Source organism: Hordeum vulgare, chromosome 3H, assembly GCF_904849725.1.
Source record: "Hordeum vulgare subsp. vulgare chromosome 3H, MorexV3_pseudomolecules_assembly, whole genome shotgun sequence".
NCBI classification, from domain to species: Eukaryota; Viridiplantae; Streptophyta; class Magnoliopsida; order Poales; family Poaceae; genus Hordeum; species Hordeum vulgare.
The window spans coordinates 419,159,491-419,186,499 of record NC_058520.1 but is presented as its reverse complement, the minus strand read 5'-3'; the positions used below and the strand labels follow the sequence as shown (position 1 = coordinate 419,186,499).

Here is a 27,009-nt window from a genome sequence, read left to right as displayed (position 1 = left end):
GATCTCATCCTTCATCAAGGCAAAAAGATAAGGGTTCAAAGCCGACCCCTGGTGCAATCCTATTTTGACCGGGAAGTCATCAATATCGCCATCACTTGTTCGAACACTTGTCACAACATTATCGTACATGTCCGTGATGAGGGTAATGTACTTTGATGGGACTTTGTGTTTCTCCAAGGCCCACCATATGACATTCCGCGGTATCTTATCATAGGCCTTCTCCAAGTCAATGAACACCATATGCAGGTCCTTTTGCTCCCTGTATCTCTTCATAACTTGTCGTACCAAGAAAATGGCTTCCATGGTCGACCTCCCAGGAATGAAACCAAACCGATTCTTTGTCATGCTTGTCATTCTTCTTAAACGATGCTCAATGACTCTCTCCCGTAGCTTCATTGTATGGCTCATCAGCTTAATCCACGGTAATTAGTACAACTCTGAACACCCCCCCTTGTTCTTGAAGATTGGTACAAATATACTCCGCCTCCATTCTTCTGTCTTCTTGTTTGCTCGAAATATCAGGTCGAAAAGTTTGGTTAGCCATACTACCGCTATGTCCCCGCGGCCTCTCCGTACCTCAATGGGGATACAATCAGGGCCCATCACCTTCCTCCTTTCATCCTTTTTAAAGCCTCCTTGACCTCCAACTCCTGGATTCGCCGCACAAAACGCCTGCTCGTATCAACGAAGGAGCCGTCCAATTCAATGGTAGAGCTCTCACTTTCCCCATTGAACATCTTGTAAAAGTACCCTCGTCATCTATGCTTAATCTCCTCGTTCTTCACGAAGAGCTGATTTGCTCCATCCTTGATGCATTTGATTTCGTTAACATCCCTCGTCTTCCTCTCTCGGATCTTGGCCATCTTCTAGATGTCCCTTTCTCCTTCCCTCGTGTCTAACGGTTGGTAGATGTCCTCATACACCTGACCCCTTGCTTCACTCACAACTTGCTTAGCAACCTTATTTGCCATCTTGTAGTTCTCTATGTTGCTCGCACTCTTATCCAGGTATAGGCGGCTGAAACAATCTTTCTTATCCTTAATTGCCTTATGGACATCATCATTCCATCACCAGGTATCTTTAGCTTCGCCTCTACTTCCCCTGGATACCCCTAGCTCCTTTGAGGCCACCTTACGAATGCAAGTCGCCATCTTCATCCACATGTTGTCTGCATCACCTCCTTCCTCCCAAGGGCCCTCCTTAATGACCCTCTCCTTGAACACCAGAGCTACCTCTCCCTTGAGCTTCCACCACTTTGTTCTAGCGATTTTGGCATGCTTGTCCCGTTGGACACAAATCCGAAAACGGAAGACAGCAACCAGAAGCGTATGCTAAGGTACAACACTCTCTCCAGGTATCACCTTACAATCTAGGCATGCACGCATGTCTCCTCTTCTCGAGAGGATGAAATCAATCTGGCTAGAGTGTTGATCACTACTAAAAGTCACTAGATGTGATTCTCTCTTCTTAAAAAGGGTGTTAGCTACGATAATGGCGTTGGCTAGCACAAAGCTTAAGATATCTTCTCCTTGATTCCTGATGCCATAGCCAATGCCCCCATGCACCCCTTCAAAACCTGTGTTAGATGTGCCCACGTGGCCATTGAGATCTCCTGCTATGAAGAGCCTCTTGCCAGTCGGTACACTCCGAACCATGTCTTCTAGGCCTTCCCAGAACTCCCTCTTGTTGTTCTCATTGTGGCCTACTTGCGGGGCATACACGCTGATAACGTTGAGAACTAAGTCCCCAACTACCAGCTTGACCAGTATAATCTGGTCCCCACGTCTCTTGACGTCTACCACTCCATACTTGAGGCTCTTATTGATCAAGATGCCTACTCCATTTCTGTTAGCAGCCGTTCCAGTGTACCATAGCTTGAAGTCGGTACCCTCCACCTACTTCGCCTTCTGTCCCCTCCATTTGGTCTCTTGGATTCAAAGGATAACAACACCTCTCCTCACCGTTGTATCAACTACCTCCCGAAGCTTACCTGTCAGAGACCCTACGTTCGAACTACCTAAGTAGATCGTCCTAGGCTCGGCTAGCTTCCTTACCCTTCGCACTCGTCGAGTCAAGTGCAAAGACCCTTGCTCATTTTCCACTACACCCGGGCGTCGATGTAGCGCGCAACTAAGGATGCGATGACCCGATCCTTGCTCACTTGCCACCATATCCAGATCACGATACGACGGGGCACAAAGGGGGTGACGACCCGGCCCTAGCCCATTTGACACCACACCCGGGCTCCGATGTAGCGTGTCGCTCAGAGGGTTACTCCCCAACGAAAATCTTTTGAGTTTCATCTGTACTATTAAAAGCACGAGAGGGCAGATCCAACTACAGATCTAGACCGTCTGATTACACCATCAAGGGCCTAAAAATGTCGTTAACGAAACTAGACAGTTTTCGTTAACGCTAATTGCCCACCCCACGTCGTCTCCCAGTCAATCGCCCCACTCGCCCGCCTCGCCCAGGCCGCCCACCCCCGCCTGCATCGCTCGCTCACCCGCCCCATCAAACCCAGTCAACCAAACAGCGGCGGCCGGGCTCGCGCTCTCCCTGCGCCCGCCTCTCTCCCCGCCGCCGTGGGTGCAGGCGCGCGTGCCGACGACGACTCTCGCGCCCCTGCTCTCCTCCACCCCTCGCATGGCCGCCCCCAGTTCTTGGGCCTCCCCGTTCCACGAGACCATCGCCTAGCACCGCCATCCGCTCCGCCGTCCTTCCCAGTTCCCGGCCGCCCTCTCCGTCCTCTCCGTCCGTCCGTCCCGGCCATCAATCTTCATCGAGCAGAGAGAGAGAGGAAGGAGGCCAGATTCGAGCGAGATCCATGGGGAAGTACGTGGAGCTGCTGGACATGGGGGTGCGCATCGCGACGCGGTTCCACTCCCACTGCCCGCAGATGGCCGGCTCTACTACCACCCTCCCGCCTCCTCGGCCGCCCCCGGTGTCGGCGACGGCGGCGGGATGGTGCCTGCGGGAGGCGCGGCCGCCGACGCCGTGGCCATGATGAAGAGGCAGCAGCGTGCCGCCGTCGACGCCACGGAGATCATCCTCTACACCGTCGTCTAGGCCGGCTGGATTTAAGAGTTTGCGAGTTAAATTCGTTTGACTTCTGACGCGGTTTTGTCATTCATGTTGAAATCGTTGCCTTAATCTCTTGTCCCCTTTTCGATTATTTTTTCCAGGTGATTGGGAGAGGCTGCTCACAACACAACAGGAGCTGAGCCTCTCTCTTTATTTTTTACTTTCAAGTTAGGAGCACTGCAGATTTTCCTTTAGAATAAGGCAACGATTTCAAGTCAGGCCGGTTGCTGTTGCGCTCATCCCGGATGCCTCCTGCCATTGCCATGAAAGAAAGAGAGATGCTATCTTGTTTTATTCTACTTCTACTTTTTATTTATTTCCGACGAGATGGAGATTGAATGGATGGATCGAGGAATTTGTTTGATTTGTGGTTGCTTTTTTTTGCCTTCCATGTCGAAATCGTTGATTGAATTTCTTACCCCCGTTTGGATTATTTTGCCAGCGTAATTTAATTGGGAGAGGCTGCTCACAACAAGAGCCTTGAGCTGAACATGGTACCAATTCTCCTAATTGCATGCCACATCGCCAACCATTAGCTGTGTAATACAAGGGATGCACGGGGTATTACCAATGGATGACAACATCAGCTTCCATAAGGTTAGACATTAGACACTCATTATCTTTAGGGTGTGTTAAGAAGACTATTTTTTCTTTTGTACTCTGGATACATGTATTGTTCCTTGCATGTTTTATTCTTCTTAATCTTAAATATATTGATGTACATTGCGATTTCCTAATGATTTTTTTATGCTCCAACAACTGTATGTCATATGATTCATAATTAGATGACTTTAAAATCCATCACTATGAGATTGCCTGATGTGCTCAAGATTGTTTGAGTCGCAGGAGAAGTCGTTCCGGAGGGGCGCTTCGTACGTGGTGACCATGGTCGCCGAGTTTGACGAGTACACCAACGACTGGCTTTACCTTCACGAAGGCACTGTTCTTCCAAAGTAAAGTGTTCTCCTCTGTTGTTTTTGAAAACTTTGGGTTGTACTGTAGTAGCTTACTGTACTTTGTTATGTGCTGCTTTATTCATCCCTCACGGTGCAAGTGTTTTCCACCAGGCCATCCTGTTGGAAGAGGAAATCGTCCGATTCCGTCGAGTTCTCGGTCTGGCCAAATGTTTCTGTTAGGGGAGGTGAGCACCCTGGTTCATCCAGTGAAGCACCAGCAATGTTGGTTCCGACTTTGGTTCCGGCGAGATCCGTCAGGGAGGCCATACAAGAGGTCAAAATGGTCCAGGTCCGTTTGTCACCTATGTTTACTTCTTACCAAACCCCCGTCTCATACCAAGAAACGTCACTATATGTATGCAACTCGAGCTCCCTCTTTGAGGAAAATTTGTGGAAAATACTCAGACTTGGTAACAAGTGCATTCATTGTTTCAGTACCATCAATGTTCTTCACATGTCTGGGAAGAAAAGGCAATGGATACGCTTTGCGATCCATGCTTCCTCTTTGGTGCATATCTATACATTTTTATTCTGGCATCCATGATCTGTAGATTAGGTGTGAGCTAGCCCCAAGTGAGGTAGTAATGCCATAAATGAGATGGTACCATCAGAAATGAAATTGTGTTAGTTGTTGGGGTCCATGGTCTCTTAGATTAGGCGAGCTAGCTCTCTAACTGAGGAAGTGTTCTATATGCAAGGATGAAATAACAGCAGAAGGAATAGTTGAACATTATAGCTGTTGAATCTATTGTTCCTTAGGTTTGGGGGCTCGATTTAAATGAGGTAATGTCGTGATGTGCCGATCAAAAGAAGCACATAAAAGAAGGAATGCTGGCCTTCTAAACTTACAAGATTGTATGGTAGCTACTGACTTGGCCAGTGGCCACAATTAGGATACATACTTTAATTCAAAGATATGAGAAGTTGGCAGCACCTTCTGCCTAGAAAAGGTGTTGGACAACTGTATGCTCCCTAATATCTATCCATATAATCTGTACCAAACCCAAATAAGTAGTATCATTCCTTCATCTTCCTCTCTGATCAATGTTGGAATCTCTATCCTCTCAGAGCAAAGTGGAAGCTTCTTTTAACTTTGTTGTCAACTATATAATGGATAGATCATAGACGAGCCTGAACAAATAGTGTACTTGAATGTCATGAGATGTATATGTGAAGCGGAAACATATAATTAGATGTACTAGGTTTAACTTTGGTGTACGTGCGAGGCAGTGGATTGAAATATTTTTCAGCACCGCAGTGTACATGGTGTTTCATCTTGAATGTCAAGTCCTGCCTGAATTCCTAATCATTCTCTCTGATCTGCAGATATGGGAAAATGTTATGAAGTCATGTGAGCAAAGGGGCAGGGACCTACTGAATTTGAATGTCATAACCAGTGTTGACCTGACCGAGTGGCTAAGAACAAAAGACAGTGGCAACGAGACGATAAACCTGGGACTGTCTTCTTATGATATGTTGTGCACCGTCCTCCACTCGATCAAGGCTGGTTCCACAGGGCTACTTCTCGGCAACGGCGTGGAGGTCGATCAGCAGAACCGGCCGCGGGACCTGCTGCTGGACTGGTTCTTCCACCCCGTGCTGGTGCTCAAGGATCAAATGCAGGTGCTGAAGATGACTGAGCAGGAAGTGAGGTTCCTGGAGAGGTCGACTCTTTTCGTCGGCAGTAGTTCTGCTACTGCTGGTGCAGACGTGTGGGATAACGGCGCCGAGACACCCCGTGATCCCGTGAGGATGGCGCAGATCCAGGCGATCAGTAAAAGTTGTGTTGTCTCCTGCAACTGCTTATTTGTGTTTTAGTGTTTTGTTTGAGATGTCAGTGGTTATTTCTATTGGTAATGTCTGTCAGATTGTTGCTGTTTTTCTTCTTGATGATGATGTTGTTGCTTGCACGATGGTGGGGATAGTGAGGAGCATGTCCAAGTTCCCGACGTACCGGAGGCGGTACCGGCATGTGGTGAAGCTGATGGTGGCCTACTCGGTGGAGCGGGAAGGGTCGTTCGGATCGTCGGCGTCGGGTCCATCCGCCTCCTTCGAAATCACACGGCGTCGGGTCCATCCGCGTCCTTCGAAATAACACGCCTCGAAGTGTAGATAGTTGCCGTCTTGAGGTTGCTTCTTTTTCTCTTCAAGTAAAAGTAGGTATCGCACGCCGTTTTTGTATGTGCCTCATCTTGTTTCAAATCTACTAGCAGCTTCTGTAATTTTGTGTAGCTATTTCCTTTTTCATTTCGGTAATGGGAGGCGTGTATAGTTGTTGTGTTTTGAGAAGATGCATGTGCCGAAACTTGAGGCATAGTCTTCAGTTGTGCTGTAAATTCTTGTATATACATTTTCGTAAGGAATTGATTGGTTCTTTAGGTGTTACATTTGTTGCCACTTTGTCCGGCCGTGTTAACTGTGGAGAACTGGCATGATGGTAACCTATTTGACCGAGAATTCGTCCAGTTTGACGAGGCTAAAATCTGAAAAAATCTTGGGGAGAAACACACGAAGCTGCCAACTGCTATCCACTTTTCCTCGCATCGTCATTTTTTCCTTCAGAGAAAAAGTCTCTTTCTCTTGTAGTATCATTTATTCATTTTCTTCCCCGCTTGTGAACCCGGCGAGATTCACGGGGAATCAAGATAGGTTTCATCAAGTCCTTTTTTCTTTAATATGTTTCGTGTAGTTCACTGATCCTGCTTGCATTGCTTTGTGTCACCATTTGAAGGGTCCTGCATTAAGGACATAGCCTCAGTCAAGCTATGAGGGTGTTGTTTGAGTTTGTTTAGATGCCTTGCTTGCATCAAATCTTAGCCCGCGTGATTTTAAGTATCTCCCAGTCACTCGCTGGGAGCAGCCAAATCGGTTGTTTAAAGAGTTTGTTAACTGATTTCGTTGTAAAAGACGTTGGGAGAGAGTAATAAAGTAGCACATGATCTAGCTACATTGGCAACAAAATTAGGTATTCATGAACCTTGGTGAGATGAATACCTTGGTGCTTTTAGGAAGCTACTTGGAAGTGACAAAGTAAACCCTTTTCATGATGATTAATAGATTGCTCGGTATTGTCGGTCAATTTTTAGTTCACTACGGTGGTCCATACAACTAAACAATATTCATTTTAGTACTTTCAATATCTCTTTTCGTTTATCTATCATGTTTGTACTCTAACTCTTCTACAGGATGATCTGATAGTAATAGTGCGTGGGTGAGATGGATTATTCATTGAGATATCTTTGATCTGAGAAATGGACACTATTTGATTGGCAAGTTCGGATAATTTCCGCTACTACTAGCTTTAAAATTGAAAATTATCACGTTTGGAGTTTGGAATCAGGATTTTAATTGCTTAATATTAGTCATTACCCACATGTTTCATTAAACAATAAGGTTACGAAGAATTGTGCCTTATCGAATCGTTGCTCAACATTCGCCTTTGATGTCGCCATACCACCGCTAGGGAAGGAGGAGAACTGTCTCCACACCCAAATCTATAGGAGCAACTTAAGCATGCAATGTTGCTCTTCGAGAGATGAACCGACCGACCACCACACATTATGAGACCGAGGCTTTGTGGCACATCACCCAGGGATCATCTTGGCGCACCATCTTCATCCCACACGGTTGAAGAATACTGCTCCACATGCCCCACCAAAAACACCATATTATTCTTTCCCAAACTTAAAATAACTCGCTAGGTCGGGAGACCACTGAGATGACCAAGCTACCCACTCCTGAACGACTATGATGAGAGCACAACTAAGGTGGCAAGAAAGCACGAGGATTATTTTGATGCAAGACCATCATTGCCACCAATGTGTCACCCTGAAAACACCATATCAAGATGCTAGATTTGAAGCGCCGATGTCCTTTCCCTCTTGCATCGCCGAAGTGAAAAGGGGATGGGGCAAACTGTCGTCGCTCTTGTCGCCTCAATGGAAAGAGGTTGGGAGAGAGAAAATCGTTTCTGTATGACACGTGCATTGCACGTGCACGCTGACTAGTCTTCATAAAAGTGACTCAGTTTTACAGTTGGCTCGCCAAGCCTATCACAACCCTCCTTTACCTGGTCTTGGAATCGTCTATGTTGAGACAACATAGGCGGAATTGTGCTCACCACGACGCCTAGGTCAAAGAATTTATCCACCGTGGTTCGCCTCTCCATCGCGTGTCGGTGCTTGCAGCTGCTCGGCGCTTGTCTCCATCCGGTGCGGCCTGCCGGTGGTTGAGGAATGTGAGGGAGAGACGAGAGGGAGATAAGAGGATCTGCTCGCTGCCAAATCGGCGGGCGCGCAGCAGTCAGCCGTCGCCTGATTCTCTCCGTCTCCTCTTTCCTGTACTTGTTAGCACATGAGTCAATGTTTCCTGCACCAGATTCCTGTGTGAGCCATGGTTTCCTGCCTGTGAGCTCTGATCACTGCCTGTGCGCCTAGGTGGACGCTTCAGCTGCCCTACTGCCTAAGGCAGATGCCTTTCATCAATGTCGAAGGTGAGCTCAATGCCCTGCTATCCAAGGGCACCCTCTGATGCCAAAGCAGGCGACGCCTTTAGAACAATGCTGCTGAAATATACCTACTGAATCAGCCTCCTCTCGTGATTGAGAGGCATGATATGATATTTGATTAATTATTGCCCTGAACATTCTCATCCTTGTTCATTTCTTTATCAGGTTGTTTGGCTGAGACACTTTCAGACTTTTAAGGAGAAGTATAGCGCCCTTAATCAAAACACTGGTGTTAACAGAAGTCTTACTGAGATGATAAGGAAGTACCACTACCCTGGGCAGAGAATGGCTGTTGGAAAGCCTGAATATAAAAAATCATTGAAGAAGGATTGGTGAGTATAGGCTCCTGGTTTGCCTATATATTTGGACAATTTTAATCACCATTTTGCTGTGTCTTCTTTCAGAAAATAACCTGCCTGTATGATCCAACTGTGATGGAGTTAATGTGGGGCATACAGATTTGCATGCCAATTTTGTTCCCCGAAGAAGATGCTTATCTGACTGAAGATGACTGTGTCCCGATAAGTCAGGGACTGCAAAATGTCTTGAGTCGTTATGACTGTAATTATGTCAACTCAGAGATGGTAAGTTAACTAGTACCCATACTTTGTCCCTCAACATAAGCTTGTGGTTGCTGACTTCCTCTTTAGGATTCGTGTCCAACGGGATAAGCGCGTCAAAGTCGCTAGAACGAAGTGGTGGAAGCTCAAGGGGGAGGCATCCCAGGCTTTCAGGGAGAGGGTCATTAAGGAGGGTCCTTTGGAGGAAGGAGGCGATGCAAACTTGATGTGGACGAGTATGGCGACCTTCTTGTGGAAGGTCGCTGTAGAGGAGTTTGAGGTGACCAAGGGAAGTAGAAGGGAAGCAAAGGACACCTGGTGGTGGAACATGAGGTCCAGAAGGTTATTAGGGATAAGAAGGACTGTTTCAGATGCGTGTATCTGGACAGGAGTGCAGCTAACATGGAGAAGTATAAGGTGGCAAAGAAGGCTGCAAAGCGGGCGGTGAGTGAAGCGAGAGGTCGGGCGTATGAGGACCTCTACCAACGTTTAAACACTAAGGAAGGCGAAAGGGACATCTATAAGATGGCCAAGATTAGGGAGAGGAAGACGAGGGATGTCAACGAAGTCAAATGCATCAAGGACAGAGATGATCAGCTTCTTGTGAAGGATGAGGCGATCAAGCGTAGATGGCGGAAGTACTTTGACAACCTTTACAATGGAGAGGTTGACAGCTCTACCATTGAGCTAGACGTCTCCTTTGATGATACCAGCATGTGCTTTGTGCGACGTATCCAGGAGTGTGAGGTTAAGGAGGCGTTAAAAAGGATGAAAGTAGGCAAGGCGATGGGTCCTGATGGTATCCCCATCGAGGTGTGGAGAGGCCTTGGAGACATAGCGATAGTATGGCTAACTAAGCTTTTCAACCTCATTTTTCGGTCAAACAAGATGCCCAAAGAATGGAGGCGGAGTATTTTGGTACCAATCTTTAAGAACAAGGGGGATGTTCAAAGTTGTACTAATTACCGCGGAATCAAGCTGATGAGCCATACTATGAAGCTATGGGAGAGAGTCATTGAACACCGCTTAAGAAGGTTGACAAGCGTGACCAAAAACCAATTTGGTTTCATGCCTGGGAGGTCTACCATGGAAGCCATCTTCTTGGTACGACAGCTGATGGAGAGATACAGGGAGCAAAAGAAGGACCTTCATATGGTGTTCATTGATTTGGAGAAGGCCTATGATAAGATACCTCGGAATGTCATGTGGTGGGCCTTGGAGGAACACAAAGTCCCAATAAAGTACATTACCCTCATCAAGGATATGTATGATAATGTTGTGACAAGTGTTCGAACAAGTGATGGCGACACCAATGACTTTCCGATTAGAATAGGGCTACACCAAGGGTCAGCTTTGAGCCCTTATCTTTTTGATTTGGTGATGGATGAGGTCACAAGGGATATACAAGGAGATATCCCATGGTGTATGCTCTTTGCGGATGATGTGGTGCTAGTCGATGATAGCCTAACGGGGGTTAATAGAAAGTTAGAGTTATGGAGGCGGACTCTAAAATCGAAAGGTTTTAGGCTTAGTAGAACTAAAACTGAATACATGAGGTGCAATTTTAGAGCTACTAGGCACGAGGATGGAGAGGTTAGCCTTGGTGGGCAGGTGGTACCGGAGAGAGACACGTTTCGATATTTGGGGTCCATGTTGCAGAAGGATGGCGATATCGATGAAGACGTGGGCCACCGAATCAAGGTTGGGTGGATGAAGTGGCGCCAAGCTTCTGGCGTACTGTGTGACAAGAGAGTGCCACAAAAGCTAAACGACAGGTTTTATAGGACAGCTATCCGACCTGCGATGTTGTATGACGCGGAGTGTTGGCCAACCAAGAGACGACATATCCAACAGTTAGGTGTAGCAGAGATGCGCATGTTGAGATGGATATGTGGCCACACAAGGAAGGATCGAGTACGGAATGACGATATACGAGAGAGACTTGGGGTAGCACCGATTGAAGAGAACCTGGTCCAACATCGTCTCAGATGGTTTGGACATATTCAACGGAGGCCACCGGAAGCACCGGTGCATAGCGAACGGATAAAGCGTGCTGAGAATGTTAAGAGGGGTCGTGGTAGACCAAACTTGACATGGGAGGAGTCCGTTAAGAGAGACCTGAAGGTTTGGAATATCGATAAAGCCTTAGCCATGGACAGGGGTGCGTGGAAGTTAGCTATCCACGTTCCAGAGCCATGACTTGGCTTTGAGATCTTATGAGTTTCAACTCTAGCCTACCCCAACTTGTTTGGGACTGAAAGGCTTGGTTGTTGTTGTTGTTGTTGTTGTTGTTGTTGTTGTTGTTGTTATAGCTCCCTAGACTACTTGTGACGCCCTCGGTTTAATCGTACGCTAATCATACACGCAAATGAGTACGATCAAACCCAAGGACTCACGGGTAGATATCACAACACAACTCTAGACACAAATAAAATAACATCAGCTTCATATTACAAGCCAGGGGCCTCGAGGGCTAGAATACGGAAGCTCGATAAACACACGAGTCAGCGGAAGCAACAAATATCTAAGTACACACATAAAACATGGGGTGCCTTAGAGAAGGCTAGCACAAAAGATACAACGATCGAACGAGGCGAGGCCTCTTGCCTGGGAACCTCCTAACTACTCCTGATCATCAGCAGCCTCCACGTAGTAGTAGGCACCGTCGGGGTAGCAGTCGTCGGCGGCAGGGACCTCCATCTCCTAGGCTCCATCATCTGGTCGCAGCAAACGGATCAAGGGGACAAGGGGGGAGCAAAGCAGCGGTGAGTACTCATCCAAAGTACTCGCAAGTCTTACATCAGAACTATTCTAAATATGCATCAGTATCAAAGAAGGGGGGGTTATATGTGGACTAACAACAGTGCTGCGAGAATAGAGAGAGAAGGCCTAGTCCTATCGAAGACTAGCATCTTCACAGTCTTGCAGCAATAGACGAGAGTAGAATAGGGGTAAAACATTAATAGTCATATTGTTGCAGCAAAATTAAAGTGAGGTCACGCCTAAAGATCCTCCCTCGACTCCCTGCGAGGAAGCAATCCCGAGGCAAACTAATTCCAGTTACGTAACAATTATAGTTGTATAAGATCGGGGCACAACTCCAAGTCGTCCTGTAACTGTGGACACGGCTATCCGAATAGTTAATTTTCATCCCTGCACGGGTGCACCACATGTCCCGTCACGCTCGATAACACTATGGCCGGACATACTTTTCTGGGTCCTGCCCGGCCTCGGAATATCGACACGTCGCAGCCCCACCTAAGACTAATCAGAGAGGTAAGCCCGCCGGTCTAAATCCTAAGCGCAAAGGGTTCATGGGCCCAGTTCCCCTCCGCGCTCCTGCACGATGCGAGGGCGGCCGACGTCAGTCCTAGCATCCCTTAATCACAAGCGCAATGCATCTCGGGACCACTCGGGCGCGCACCACTACGATCGCTGACATCTGAAAAGCTTCGGCTGATACCGCGACACCGAGTACCCATAATTCTTCCCGCGTAGTCGGTTAGTGCGAAAAGGTCTCCGACCAACCCAGATCAAATACCCAAATCCATTAACATTTTAATTAGGCCAGCAACACAGTCTCACGGTAACATGGTCGAGTAACTGTGTGGTTGTAACATCGGGGGGAATCCGAGGTATCACCCTCGTTGGATTCCGAACGATGTACCCGTCAAGGTGGGCTTAGAGGAATCACCCTCGGGGGTCCCACACTTGAGGGGTTGCACGACAGAGGCGTCATCGGGAATGGTGAAAGAGGAATCACCCTCGATAACCACGACCGACTAGCTATACTATAGAGATATCATCAGGAGTACTTAGCGAGGTGTCACCCTCGGTACCCGATAGTATCCCTGTAGCGTTGTACAATGAAGGGGGGTATGTGTTGTGTCGGGTCTGGCTCGTCGATCAAAGATCGAGATTTGAAAACAAGCGGGACAACTGAACTACGGGGGTCACAGGGGATGACTGCTCCACCTATACTAAGCAGATTTAAAGTACATGACTAAAAGTAGCACTTCATCAAAAATAGGCTATGCATCAGATATAGGAGCTAACCTACAACAGTAGCAAAATACTAATGCAAGCGGTAGGAAGAAAGACATAGGCGATATAGGAATGATCAAGGGGGGTTTGCTTGCCTTGCTGCTCTGCGGTAAAGGACTGATCGGCAGGGTCGTAGATGTACCCGGCAGCAGCGTCAGTCTCGGGGTCTACCGGTAAGAAGAGGGGGAAGAAACAATAAATAATAGCAATGGTGTAACACAAGGCATGACATGGCAAGATGCAGGCTAGACATGAGCTAACGCAGCAATATCCGTCATAAACGGGTCGGAAGAATATCTGACGATATTTTCCGGGTCTCGGGCTACTACCGGTCATACTAGAAACGATGGAAATGTTCCATGATTGCTATGCTAGGGACGCGTGACACACGAACGGGCCGTGTATCCGGGTTCGTCTCGTTCTGCTGATCAACTTTCATTTTGAAAATATTTTGATCTGACTTACGGGTTATTTATATTAATTTTCAAAGTTTTATTAATTATTTAAGAATAAAAAACAGATTTAATTATTTTAATAAAATCCTATTATGACATCATCGCGATGTCATGCTGACATCAGCAGTTGACTGGTCAACTAACCAATGAGTCCCAAACGTCATAGACTCAAGTTTTAATTAAGATTAAATATTAATTAATCCATTTAATTAAATGGGGGACCCACGTGGCATACTCTAATTAATCTAATTACTTAATTAACCATTTAATTAATTAACTAATTAATTAAATAATATATTTATTTATTTAATAAAGATATATTTTTATTTTTATAATTTAATTTTTATTTTATTTTATTTTAATTATCGCGTGGGGCCTCCCTGTCATAGACAGCGGGTGCGTTGGCCCCACCGGTAAGTGACTTTAGGCCATATACTCATTTTTTTCATAGATACATAATCATGCAATTATCGTATCCCTCCAAATTCCTATATACGCAAATACATACATCGCATCTCATACATACATACATACATACATACATACATACATACATACATACATACATACATACATACGACATCTAATACATCTTTTATTTTATTTTCTTTTAACTCTCAACACTCCCATCTCTCTCTCTGTTAACACAGTTACAAAGAAGAACTCTCTACTCTAACTCAACATAGAAGAACAACATCTTCAAATCTTCCTACCGGTCAGTACCGTCGACGGATCGGAGTCCCGTTTGCCGGAACGGAAACGGGACGGTGAGGGGAACGCAATGGTGGGAGGAGCCCGAGGAGGGCTCACCAACGTTGATGAGACGGCCCGGTGAAGCCGGAGTTCGCGGGAAGGCGGAGGTGACGGAGAGGAGGAAGACGATGCGGTGCCGGTGGTGGCGCGGTGGTGGTGATGCCGGTGGTGACGGCGGTGACGGAGCCGACGAGGTCGGTCGGTGAGGAAGAGGCCCTCCCGGAGGGGGGCGTTGAAGGAGGGGGGCCGGCCGAGATGAAGCCGGCCGGTGGGTTGGCTCGCCTGAGCTGGTGAGGTGAGGAGGGGGGCTTCGGGTTGGAGAGGGGAGCTTGGGTGGTGGCCGGTCGGGTGGGGAGTTGAGGAGCTTGCCGGCCGGGGAGGGGGCGAGGTGGAGAGGAGGGCCGGTGGGGAGGGCTCGGCCGAGATGGGGACGAGGAGGGGAGGCTCGTCGATGGGAGGAGGGATCTGGGGGCCGACGAGGTATGGGGGATCGAGGGAGAGGAGGTTCGTGGGACGTGGGGGCCTCGTCGGTGGGTGGGGGTGAGGCGAGCGGGAGGTGTCGGTGGGGTGTGGAGCCCCCACGAGGGGGGGTTGGGGACACGTGGGGGCGCTGGGGGAGGCCCGCCCGAGGGGATAAGGCCGGCGGTGCTGGTGGGAGGGGAGGGAGCGAGGCAGGGGGGCTCCCTCGCCCTAGGGTTCCAACGGCGTGGGGTGGGCCGGCTTGGCTAGGCCACTTTGGCCCAGTCGGCCAGGGGGGTGGGGGGGTTTCCCTTTCTTCTTTTTCTTGTTTTGTTTTGTTTTGTTTATTTCTTTTTCTATTATTTCTTCTTTCTAATTTCTTTTTCTCTTTCTTTTCTTTTCTTTCTTTTATTATTATTATTTTTAATACTTTCTTTTTATACATATCTTCCTTTAATACTTTTCTTTTGTTTTCAATTTCTGAATCCGGATAGAAATTCAATGCGGGTCAACGACGGTAATTCTCGATGATGTGGCATCATTAGCGGGTGATCACTGTAGCTTAATTACAATATTTACTGTAGCAAAAGTTGAGGATGTCACAATTCTCCCCTACTAACAAGAATTCTCGTCCCGAGAATTAAGAGGTAGAGGGAAAGAGCCCGGGGTATTCATCACGAAGATGATCCTCGCGTTCCCAAGTGGCTTCATCATCAGAGTGATTTGACCACTGCACCTTAAGGAACTTGGTGACCTTGCGACGAGTCTTACGTTCAGCTTGGTCGAGAATGCGGACCGGATGCTCTTTATAAGAGAGGTCTTGTTGTAGCTCAAGCATATCGTGATCCACTGCTCGAATAGGGTCCTTGAAGCAGCGACGGAGCTGAGATACATGGAAGACATCCTGAACCTGAGAAAGGTTAGCTGGCAGTTCCAATTGATAAGCCACTCCTCCATGCCTTTCGAGAACAGTGAAAGGACCAATATAGCGAGGAGCTAACTTGCCCTTGATTCCGAAACAGTGTGCATCTCTCATTGGTGTGACACGAAGATAAGCCTTTTCTCCAGGTTGATAGACAATATCTTGATGATGACGGTCATACTGACTCTTCTGACGAGACTCAGCAGCCTTCAGATTCTCATGAATAATGCGGACTTGGTCTTCGGCATGTTGAATAATATCCGGACCGAAGAGTGATCGTTCCCCAGTTTCTGACCAATTCAGAGGAGTTCGACACCTTCGTCCATACAATACTTCGAAAGGGGCCATCTTCAGACTAGCTTGATAGCTATTATTGTAAGAGAACTCGGCATACGGGAGAGATTCCTCCCATTTCTTACCGAAAGAAATGACACAAGCTCTAAGCATGTCCTCGAGAATTTGGTTGACCCGTTCAACTTGTCCCTGGGATTGAGGATGAAATGCAGTGCTGAAGGACAGGTGAGTCCCCATAGCCTTCTGAAAACTTTCCCAAAATTTTGAAGTGAACAAGCTACCACGGTCCGAATTGATTACCAACGGAATACCATGAAGTGAAACAACTCTTGACATATAAAGATCTGCCAGCTGACTAGCATTAATCGTTTCTTTGATGGCCAGGAAATGTGCAACTTTGGACAGTCGATCAATGACGACAAGAATAGCATCATTACCTTTCTGAGATCTGGAAAAACCAGTGACAAAGTCCATTTCAACATGGTCCCATTTCCACTCAGGAATAGAGATAGCTTGCAGAGTTCCAGCAGGATTTTGGTGTTCTGCTTTGATACGCCGACATATATCACATTCTGCCACATAGCGTGCAATGTCTTGTTTCATATTGGGCCACCAGAATCTTTGCCGGATGTCTTGGTACATCTTGGTACTACCCGGGTGAATAGACAATGGTGTGTCATGAGCTTCTTCCATCACCTTCCCAGTCATCCTGAGATTTTCCTTCTTATTTGGGACGAATAGGTGACCCTTGAAATACAAGGCGCCATCTTCATCAACAGTGAAAAAGGAGGGTTTACCCTTCGCAATATAGCTCTTAATCCTGTCGACATCATCGTCAAAGCCTTGCAGATTCTTTATGGAGCTCACAAGATCTGGTTCAACCACTAGGTTACTGAGGGAACCCTGATTAACAACACGAAGGTTCATCTTTTGACACTCTTCAGGAGGAGGAACAAGGTAACCCTGAGGAAAAATGTGGAGGTTCAGCTTACGGAATTCCTCTTGCAGACGGTCATGAACCTTATGAACCTGGAGGTGGTTGCAGTATGACTTGCGACTCAAGGCATCAGCCATTACGTTAGCCTTGCCAGGGGTATATGATATACTACAGTCAAAATCTGCTATACGCTCCATCATCTTTGTTGACGTAGGTTCAGCTCCGGTTGAGTGAACAAGTACTTCAGACTTTGATGGTCGGTGTAGATTTCAAAGCGATTACCGACAAGGTATTGTCGCCATTCCTTCAAAGCATGAATGACTGCGGAAAGCTCGAGATCATGAACTGGGTAGTTCTCTTCATGAGCACGCAGTTGACGTAAAGCATAAGCGATCACCTTGCAATCCTGCATCAGGACACAACCTATTCCTTGACGAGAAGCATCACAGTATATGACGAAATCCCTTTTTGTATCTGGAGGAGCAAGTACTGGAGCGGACGTCAGTTTGTCCTTGAGCGTCTGGAAACTTTCCTGACATTTATCAGTCCACTCATACTTAACACCTTTGTGGAGCAGGTTGGTTAAGGGCTTCGCAATCTTGGAGAAGTTCTCGACGAATCGACGGCAATAGCTGGCGAGTCCGAGAAAACTTCTGACTTGCTTGACATTCTTCGGGGGAGTCCAGTCAAGAATAGCTTGAATTCGTTCGGGGTTGACTGCAATACCATCCTTGGAAATCACATGACCAAGGTAAGTCACTTCGTCTAGCCAGAACTCACATTTGGAATACTTCGCATAGAGTTTATGCTCCCGAAGCTTATCCAGTACAAGACGAAGATCTTCAACATGCTCTTCTTTGTTCCTCGAAAATACCAGAATGTCATCCAGATATACCACGACAAATTTGTCGAGGTAGTCCATGAATATATAATTCATCAATCGAGAGAAGGTTGCCGGTGCATTGGTTAAGCCGAAGGACATGACGGTGTACTCGTATGATCCATATCGAGTAACAAAGGCGGTCTTTGGAATATCCTCCTTGCGAACACGGATCTGGTGGTACCCCAATCTCAAGTCGAGCTTAGAGAAGATGGTGGAACCAGCAAGTTGATCATACAAATCATTTATCCGAGGGAGAGGATATTTGTTTTGAATAGTGGCCTGGTCGATAGGACGATAGTCTTGAACCAATCGATTTGTCCCATCCTTCTTCTTAACAAAGAGAGAAGGTGCTCCCCAAGCAGAGGAACTCGGACGGATGAAACCTAGACGGAGCGAGTTGTCAATTTCTTGCTTAAGTTCAAGGAGTTCATGTGGTGGCATTTTATAAGGGCGCTTGGCAATAGGAGTGGTACCGGGTACCAAGTCAATGACAAACTCGACAGCTCGAGCAGGGGGAATCCCCGGAAGTTCTTCTGGGAAGACATCTTGAAATTCTCGGACCACTGGAATGTTTTCAATCCCTTCAAGAGGCGACACATTTAATGCATTCAAAGCATACAGCCGTGCCTCAGCATTACGGACGAGATGAGCATGGTAGCTTATTAATTCATTTGAAGGGTGTAGGAGGTTGACGGTCTTGGTGGCACAAACGACCGATGCCGTATGAGCTTTCAACCAGTCCATCCCCAGTATGAGATCAATGCTGGAAGAACTTAATAACATGGGAGAGGCAAAGAATTCTAATCCTTCAATTTCAATGGGGACAATGGAGCAGACCATGGAGGGTCGGCATTGGCCCGAGGGGGTGTTTACCACTATTGGGACGTTCATCTCTTCGTACTTAATGCCATGCATGAATGCAAAACTTCCCGACATAAAGGAATGCGATGCTCCTGTATCAAACAATACAGAAGCAGGTACTGAGTTAACGAGAAGTGTACCCATCACGGTAGTAGGCTGGTCTTGAGCTTGACCCATATCAATGTTGTTGGCCTGACCACGAACATAATCAGGCTTAGCGTTGAAGTTGCGGTTCTGGTTGTTGCCACTGCCAGTTGCGAGAAGTGTCAGCTGATTCGGATTCTTCCTGCAGTCTCTAGCACGGTGACCTGGACGGCCACGCTTGAAGCACAGCCCGTCCTCAGGACATGAAGGAGGAACTCGAGGCGGTGGAGCTAGAAGCCTCGGCTGCCTAGGTGGTGGAGGATGCAGGCGAGGTGCAGCATAGGACGGCCTCGGAGCAGGAGCACGTGCATGGTACATGTTGTTGGGAATCCAGATCTTCCGCTTCTGTGCAGATGAGCCCGAAGATGAGCCCATGTCACGGTTGCGCTTGCTGTTATCTTTGTATTCCTGCAGACCAGTCTCAACCTGAATAGCCTTGTTCACCAGGGTGGCGAAATCAGCATAGTCCTGAACGAGGAGTGTCATCTTGATATCAGGGTGGAGGCCTTCACGGAACTTCTCCTGCCTGCGTGCATCAGTTGCAATGTCTTCTTCAGCATAGCGAGATAAGTCCAGAAATTCCCGCTGATAAGCATCCACAGTCTTGTTGCCCTGGACCAAGTTGCGGAACTCAGGCTTCTTCCGGTCCATGATTCCCTGAGGAATGTAGCAAGCACGGAAAGCAGCCTTGAACTCTGCCCAAGTGATGATAGTTCCATCAGGCTGAGAGCGCCTATGGCTGTCCCACCATTGAGCAGTGGGACCCTTCAGAAAGTAGGCGGCAAAGTTGACATAGCTCGCCAGGGGCACATTGGCAGACTCAAGCTCGTAAGAAATTTCACGGAGCGAGTCATCAGCATCAAGAGGCTGAGTTGAGCTGCGGTAGATCGCAGGGTTGAGGCGGCAGAATTCTTGAAGTGTCACGCCTTGCGGTTGGTTCATGTTCGGCCTTTGGAACTGATCCATGAGCCCTTGCATAAACTGGCGGTTCAGCTCAAACTGTTGGATCATCCCCGCCATATACTCAGGAGGCGGGGTGGTGCATCGTTGGCAGGGGCACGCGGGCGGCCAGCTGGTCTAACCATCCTGTTAAATATTTATCAGGGGTAGTTTAGCTTAAAGTAATTACAAAGGTATCACACGCATTCACGAAGTAATCAAGCATAATGAAAGGGAAATACGATAGATACTCCATAGTAGTTGAGTTCGACATACAGACCCATACATAAGTTCGATTACAGACTAACGATTACAAATTCGAAATTTGGCGATAGCCCGGACGCATTAGACGATACCCTGGACTCACTAGGCGGTGCGCATGCACGCGGTGGAAGAGTACCACAACGAGATGTAGCGATAAGGCTACATCAACGTCGGAGAGGACGATCGAATCCTGGTAGCTGGCGGTGATAGCAGCTAGGGACAGGACCCTGTGTCCCGTTGTGACTCTGGTGAGGGTACCGCATCCAGTCGAGGAGCCGAGGTCCAAGTGCAGGGGTTCTACCCCCAACATCAGTCCACTCGAGAGCTGATGGTAGCTCTGTCCTGCTCGGCTCGCGGATGCGCATAGGGGGAACCCTCGGGCAGTGTGATGGTTGCAGCTCTATCAACGCGTCGTAAAGACGAGCGCGCGTAGCATACAGCTCCACAGTCAGACCTCGGAAAGCACGATCCAGTGCTTCAGTGTACTGCACTAGAAACCGCGCGTCGTAGCGACGCGTCACGTAGGGGGCGCAGACAGCGACGTAGGAACGGTCGCTGCGCTCCCGAACGTCAGAAGCGTAGGCAGTGAGATCAGACCCAGTCTCATCCCCAGCAGGAGCATGCGGGATGTATCTGAAAGGGCTCTCCTCCAGGTGAGGGTACGCTCCACGGAGACGGGTGATGGCGATGTAGGCCACATCATGGACGGCCATCTCGACCGACACTCCAATACCACAGAAGATGTGGCGCTCGAGGGTCTCACCGCCCCTCTGGTCGAAGATTCGAACCTCAGCCTGATACTGGTGCTGGTTGTACTCGCGGAAATCCTCGAACACGGTGTACTCGGGGTACCAGCGATATCCCAGCCTGGTCAGGAGGTCGACCAAAATGGCCGGGAACCCAGTCATCTCAGTGGCCTGTGTCAGGCGCACGTGCTGTCTTGCGGGACGCATCTGAAAATAAGATTGACGGATGTCAAATGACAGTGTGTGTAATATATTTTCAGGAGAAAGAGTAGATAGTCCAGCGCTGCGGGTCGATGTGATTCGAGAACCTAATGTTAGAGTTAGTAAAATCTTTGACCCGAAAGAGAAGAGAGAGTAGAGCCTAGAGTATAGGAAAAGAGTAAAAGATACTAATACCACCCAATTGAGATGTGGGCCCGTAAGCCACAACATCAGTGTTAGTAAAGTTTTTCAAACACTAGACTCAACTTCGGCCAAGGAATTGGAAAGGGGGCTACCTACAGGCAGTCGGCTCTGATACCAACTTGTGACGCCCTCGGTTTAATCGTACGCTAATCATACACGCAAATGCGTACGATCAAACCCAAGGACTCATGGGTAGATATCACAACACAACTCTAGACACAAATAAAATAACATCAGCTTCATATTACAAGCCAGGGGTATCGAGGGCTAGAATACGGAAGCTCGATAAACACACGAGTCAGCGGAAGCAACAAATATCTGAGTACAGACATAAAATATGGGGTGCCTTAGAGAAGGCTAGCACAAAAGATACAACGATCGAACGAGGCGAGGCCTCCTGCCTGGGAACCTCCTAACTACTCCTGATCATCAGCGCCCTCCACGTAGTAGTAGGCACCGTCGGGGTAGCAGTCGTCGTTGGCGGGGACCTCCATCTCCTGGGCTCCATCATATGGTCGCAGCAAACGGATCAAGGGGACAAGGGGGGAGCAAAGCAGCGGTGAGTACTCATCCAAAGTACTCGCAAGTCTTACATCAGAACTATTCTAAATATGCATCAGTATCAAAGAAGGGGGGGGGTTATATGTGGACTGACTGCAGCAATGCGAGCATAGAGAGAGAAGGCCTAGTCCTATCGAAGACTAGCATCTTCACAGTCTTGCAGCAATAGACGAGAGTAGAACAGGGGTAAAACATTAATAGTCATATTGTTGCAGCAAAATTAAAGTGAGGTCACGCCTAAAGATCCTCCCTCGACTCCCTGCGAGGAAGCAATCCCGAGGCAAACTAATTCCAGTTAAGTAACAATTATAGTTGTATAAGATTGGGGCACAACTCCAAGTCGTCCTGTAACCGTGGACACGGCTATCCGAATAGTTAATTTTCATCCCTACAGGGGTGCACCACATGTCCCGTCACGCTCGATAACACTCTGGCCGGAAATACTTTTCTGGGTCCTGCCCCGGCCTCGGAATATCGACACGTCGCAGCCCCACCTAAGACTAATGAGAGATGTCAGCCCGCCGGTCTAAATCCTAAGCGCAAAGGGTTCATGGGCCCAGTTCCCCTCCGCGCTCATGCACGATGCGAGGGCGACCGACGTCAGTCCTAGCATCCCTTAATCACAAGCGCAATGCATCTCGGGACCACTCGAGCGCACGCCACTACGATTGCTGACATCTGAAAAGCTTCGGCTGATACCGCGATGCCGAGTACCCATAATTCTTCCCGCGTAGCCGGTTAGTGTGAAAAGGTCTCTGACCAACCCAGATCAAATACCAAAATCCATTAACATTTTAATTAGGCCAGCAACACAGTCTCACAGGAATCCACCCGTCTTACAACTAATCACCAAAGATCCCAGTAACATGGTCGAGTAACTGTGTGGTTGTAACATCGGGGGGAATCCGAGGTATCACCCTCGTTGGATTCCGAACGATGTACCCGTCAAGGTGGGCTTAGAGGAATCACCCTCGGGGGTCCCACACTTGAGGGGTTGCACGACAGAGGCGTCGTCGGGAATGGTGAAAGAGGAATCACCCTCGATAACCACGACCGACTAGCTATACTACAGAGATATCATCAGGAGTACTTAGCGAGGTGTCACCCTCGGTACCTGTTAGTATCCCTGTAGCCTCGTACAACGAAGGGGGGGGGTATGTGCTGTGTCGGGTCTAGCTCGTCGATTAGAGATCGAGATTTGAAAACAAGCGGGGCAACTGAACTACGAGGTCAGAGGGGATGACTGCTCCACCTATACTAAGCAGATTTAAAGTACATGACTGAAAGTAGCAGTTCATCAAAAATAGGCTATGCATTAGATATAGGAGCTAACCTACAAGAGTAGCAAAATACTAATGCAAGCAGTAGGAAGAAAGACATAGGCGATATAGGAATGATCAAGGGGGGTTTGCTTGCCTTGCTGCTCTGCGACAAAGGACTGATCGGCAGGGTCGTAGATGTACCCGGCAGCAGCGTCAGTCTCGGGGTCTACCGGTAAGAAGAGGGGGAAGAAACAATAAATAATAGCAATGGTGTAACACAAGGCATGACATGGCAAGATGCAGGCTAGACATGAGCTAACGCAGCAATATCCGTCATAGACGGGTCGGAAGAATATCTGACGATATTTTCCGGGTCTCGGGCTACTACCGGTCATACTGGAAACGATGGAAATGTTTCATGTTTGCTATGCTAGGGACGCTGACAAACGAACGGGCCGTGTATCCGGGTTCGTCTCGTTCTGCTGATCAACTTTCATGTTGAAAATATTTTGATCTGACTTACGGATTATTTTATATTAATTTTCAAAGTTTATTAATTATTTAAAAATTAAAAACAGATTTAATTATTTTAATAAAATCCTATTATGACATCATCGCGATGTCATGCTGACATCAACAGTTGACTGGTCAACTGACTAGTGGGTCCTAAACGTCATAGACTCAAGTTTTAATTAAGATTAAATATTAATTAATCCATTTAATTAAATGAGGGACCCACGTGGCATACTCTAATTACTTAATTAACCATTTATTTAATTAACTAATTAATTAAATAATATATTTATTTATTTAATAAAGATATATTTTTATTTTTTATAATTTAATTTTTATTTAATTTTATTTTAATTATCGCGTGGGGCCTCCCTGTCATAGACAGCGGGTGCGTTGGCCCCACCGGTAAGTGACTTTAGGCCATATACTCATTTTTTTCATAGATACATAATCATGCAATTATCGTATCCCTCCAAATTCCTATATACGCAAATACATACATACATACATACATACATACATACATACATACGGCATCTAATACATCTTTTATTTTATTTTCTTTTAACTCTCAACACTCCCATCTCTCTGTGTGTTAACACAGTTACACAGAAGAACTCTCTGCTCTAACTCAACATAGAAGAACAACATCTTCAAATCTTCCTACCGGTCACTACCGTCGACGGATCGGAGTCCCGTTTGCCGGAACGGAAACGAGACGGTGAGGGGAACGCGATGGTGGGAGGAGCCCGAGGAGGGGCTGACCAACGTTGATGAGACGGCCCGGTGAAGCCGGAGTTCGCGGGAAGGCGGAGGTGACGGAGAGGAGGAAGACGATGTGGTGCCGGTGGTGGCGCGGTGGTGGTGATGCCGGTGGTGACGGCGGTGACGGAGCCGACGAGGTCGGTCGGTGAGGAAGAGGCCCTCCCGGAGGGGGCGGCGTTGAAGGAGGGGGGCCGGCCGAGATGAGGTCGGTCGGCGGGTTGGCTCGCCGGAGCTGGTGAGGTGAGGAGGGGGGCTTCGGGTTGGAGAGGGGGGCTCGGGTGGTGGCCGGTCGGGTGGGGAGTGGAGGAGCTCGCCGGCCGGGGAGGGGGCGAGGTGGAGAGGAGGGCCGGTGGGGAGGGTCGGCCGAGATGGGGACGATGAGGGAAGGCTCGTCGATGGGAGGAGGGATCTGGGGGGCGACGGGGTATGGGGGATCGATGGAGAGGAGGTTCGTGGGACGTGGGGGGCCTCGTCGGTAGGTGGGGGTGAGGCGAGCGGGAGGTGTCGGTGGGGTGTGGAGCCCCCACGAGGGGGGGGGTTGGGGACACGTGGGGGCGCTGGGGGAGGCCCCCCCCCCCCCGAGGGGATAAGGCCGACGGCACTGGTGGGAGGGGAGGGAGCGAGGCAGGGGGCTCCCTCGCCCTAGGGTTCCAGCGGCGTGGGGTGGGCCGGCTTGGCTGGGCCACTTTGGCCCAGTCGGCCACGGGGGTGGGGGGGGGGGTTTCCCTTTCTTCTTTTTCTTGTTTTGTTTTGTTTTGTTTATTTCTTTTTCTATTATTTCTTCTTTCTAATTTCTTTTTCTCTTTCTTTTTAATTTCTTTTCTTTTTTTTTATTATTATTAATACTTTCTTTTTATACATATCTTCCTTTAATAGTTAATATGAATTTATAAATATACTTTTCTTTTGTTTTCAATTTCTGAATCCGGATAGAAATTCAATGCGGGTCAACGACGGTAATTCTCGATGATGTGACATCATTAGCGGATGATCACTGTAGCTTAATTACAATATTTACTGTAGCAAAAGTCGAGGATGTCACACTTTTAGTGTTACACAGCATGATAGCTTGTGTGCTGTACATTTAGAGTCTTTATTTTCACACCACTGTTTTGGATGCAACTTCTGTAGAAAAACTATCATTTCTATCTTTGCTTTAGTGATGAATCAATCCTCTTGTATCCAGGTCAATGAGCGAATTGTTACGATGGCTTACATCTTGCATGAGTGTGACACTTTTGAGAAAGAGAAGTCCAGAGATTTGCACCGTGCAGCTGCTGTCATCAAGAATGTGTCAGGCATCGACACCGAGGGCTGGGGCTTATGGAAAATAGCAACAGCTGTGATGAAGATATGGTGCGTTGAGGAAGCTCACAATTCCTGTGAGGTAAATTGTAGTATGTACTATTTTGTGAATGTGTTTCCAGCTGCATGCTGTGCATTTCTTGTAAATTCGTCACTTTAAAATTTGCAAATATATTGCTTTTCAGATTTCAGAAGACGAGGTATCAAGGTTGCGCAATGATGCAGATAAATATGAAGTTAAACTGGATAAGGACGCCTGCTTGAAAGTCTCTAGACAAATGCTGAAAGTTCTTTTTTTCAGGACTAGAAAGAAAGGACTACTGGAATACTTTGTTGAACATGCCAAGGAAGCATATGAAGCCGAATAGTGGAAGTGCATGGGAAGCTAATAAACCATAGGCTCACAGCATGCTAAGAGCGTTGCAGCAAACTAATTTGTTATTTAGTCTGAAGTTCAAGTCTTGGTTGACTTTATTATGATTTTTGTTAGGCCCTGTTTCTTTAAAAAGTCCTAGGACTTTTTTAGTCCGAACTAAAAAGTCTCTAGTCCCTACCCGTTTTTTTTTCAAGGACTAAACATGGACTAGAGGTCATTAAATGACATGCAAAAAGACCATGTTACCCCTAGTAATTGTTAAGAAAGCAACTTGTATACCCATGAGGTCATAGGCCGATATATATACATGTACATGACATGGTCTATATGCAGGAAAACCCTTTATATATTGGGATAAATGTAAAAGGGTACATGACTTATATTATAACTCTACACCCCCCCCCTCAAACTCATGGTGGATGAACAACACTGAGTTTGGAGAGATAAAAGCCATGTTGTGCTCTAGTTTGGGCTTTCGTCAGGAAATCCGCCAACTGTAACTCGGAAGGCACATACTGAAGAGCAACAACCTGATCCTGCACAACAGCGCGCACATAGAAAGCATCAACACCAATGTGCTTGGTGAGCTCATGCTTCACAGGATCGCGCGCAATGCTAATATCACCTGTACTGTCAGATAAGAGCAGAGTCGGTGTAGTGACAGAAACACCAAAATCCTGAAGTAACCACCGTAACCAAGTCACCTCTGCCGTCAAAGGAGCCATCGCTCGCAACTCAGCCTCTGCACTCGAACGGGAAAACTGCAATCTGTTTCTTCGTCTTCCTGGCAATGAGAGAACCACCAAGAAAAACACAGTAAGCAGAAAGTGAACGGCGATCTGAAGGATCACTAGCCCACATAGCATCCGAATAGGCCTGAAGCTGTAAAGAACTGGAGCGAGGAAAGAATAAACGGTGAGAGATCGTGCCCCGAAGATATCGGAGAACACGGAGGAGATGACTATAGTGAACCGATGTGGGAGTAGAGACAAACTGACTCAGAATATGAACCAG

General features: G+C 47.6%; 1 protein-coding gene and 1 pseudogene across 1 annotated transcript; both read left to right on the top strand.

The window, feature by feature from the left end:
* The first annotated feature begins 2,751 nt into the window (after nt 1-2,751).
* On the top strand, nt 2,752-3,071 carry LOC123440077 (annotated as a pseudogene).
* Nucleotides 3,072-3,654: 583 nt separating this feature from the next.
* LOC123441812 lies at nt 3,655-25,987 on the top strand. The gene is made up of 9 exons (XM_045118034.1): nt 3,655-3,681; nt 3,931-4,037; nt 4,152-4,329; nt 5,367-5,821; nt 5,952-6,111; nt 8,713-8,838; nt 8,952-9,131; nt 25,501-25,701; nt 25,805-25,987. The coding sequence occupies exons 1-9, from the start codon at nt 3,655-3,657 to the stop codon at nt 25,985-25,987; spliced, it is 1,617 nt and encodes a 538-aa protein (XP_044973969.1).
* Nucleotides 25,988-27,009: the final 1,022 nt, after the last annotated feature.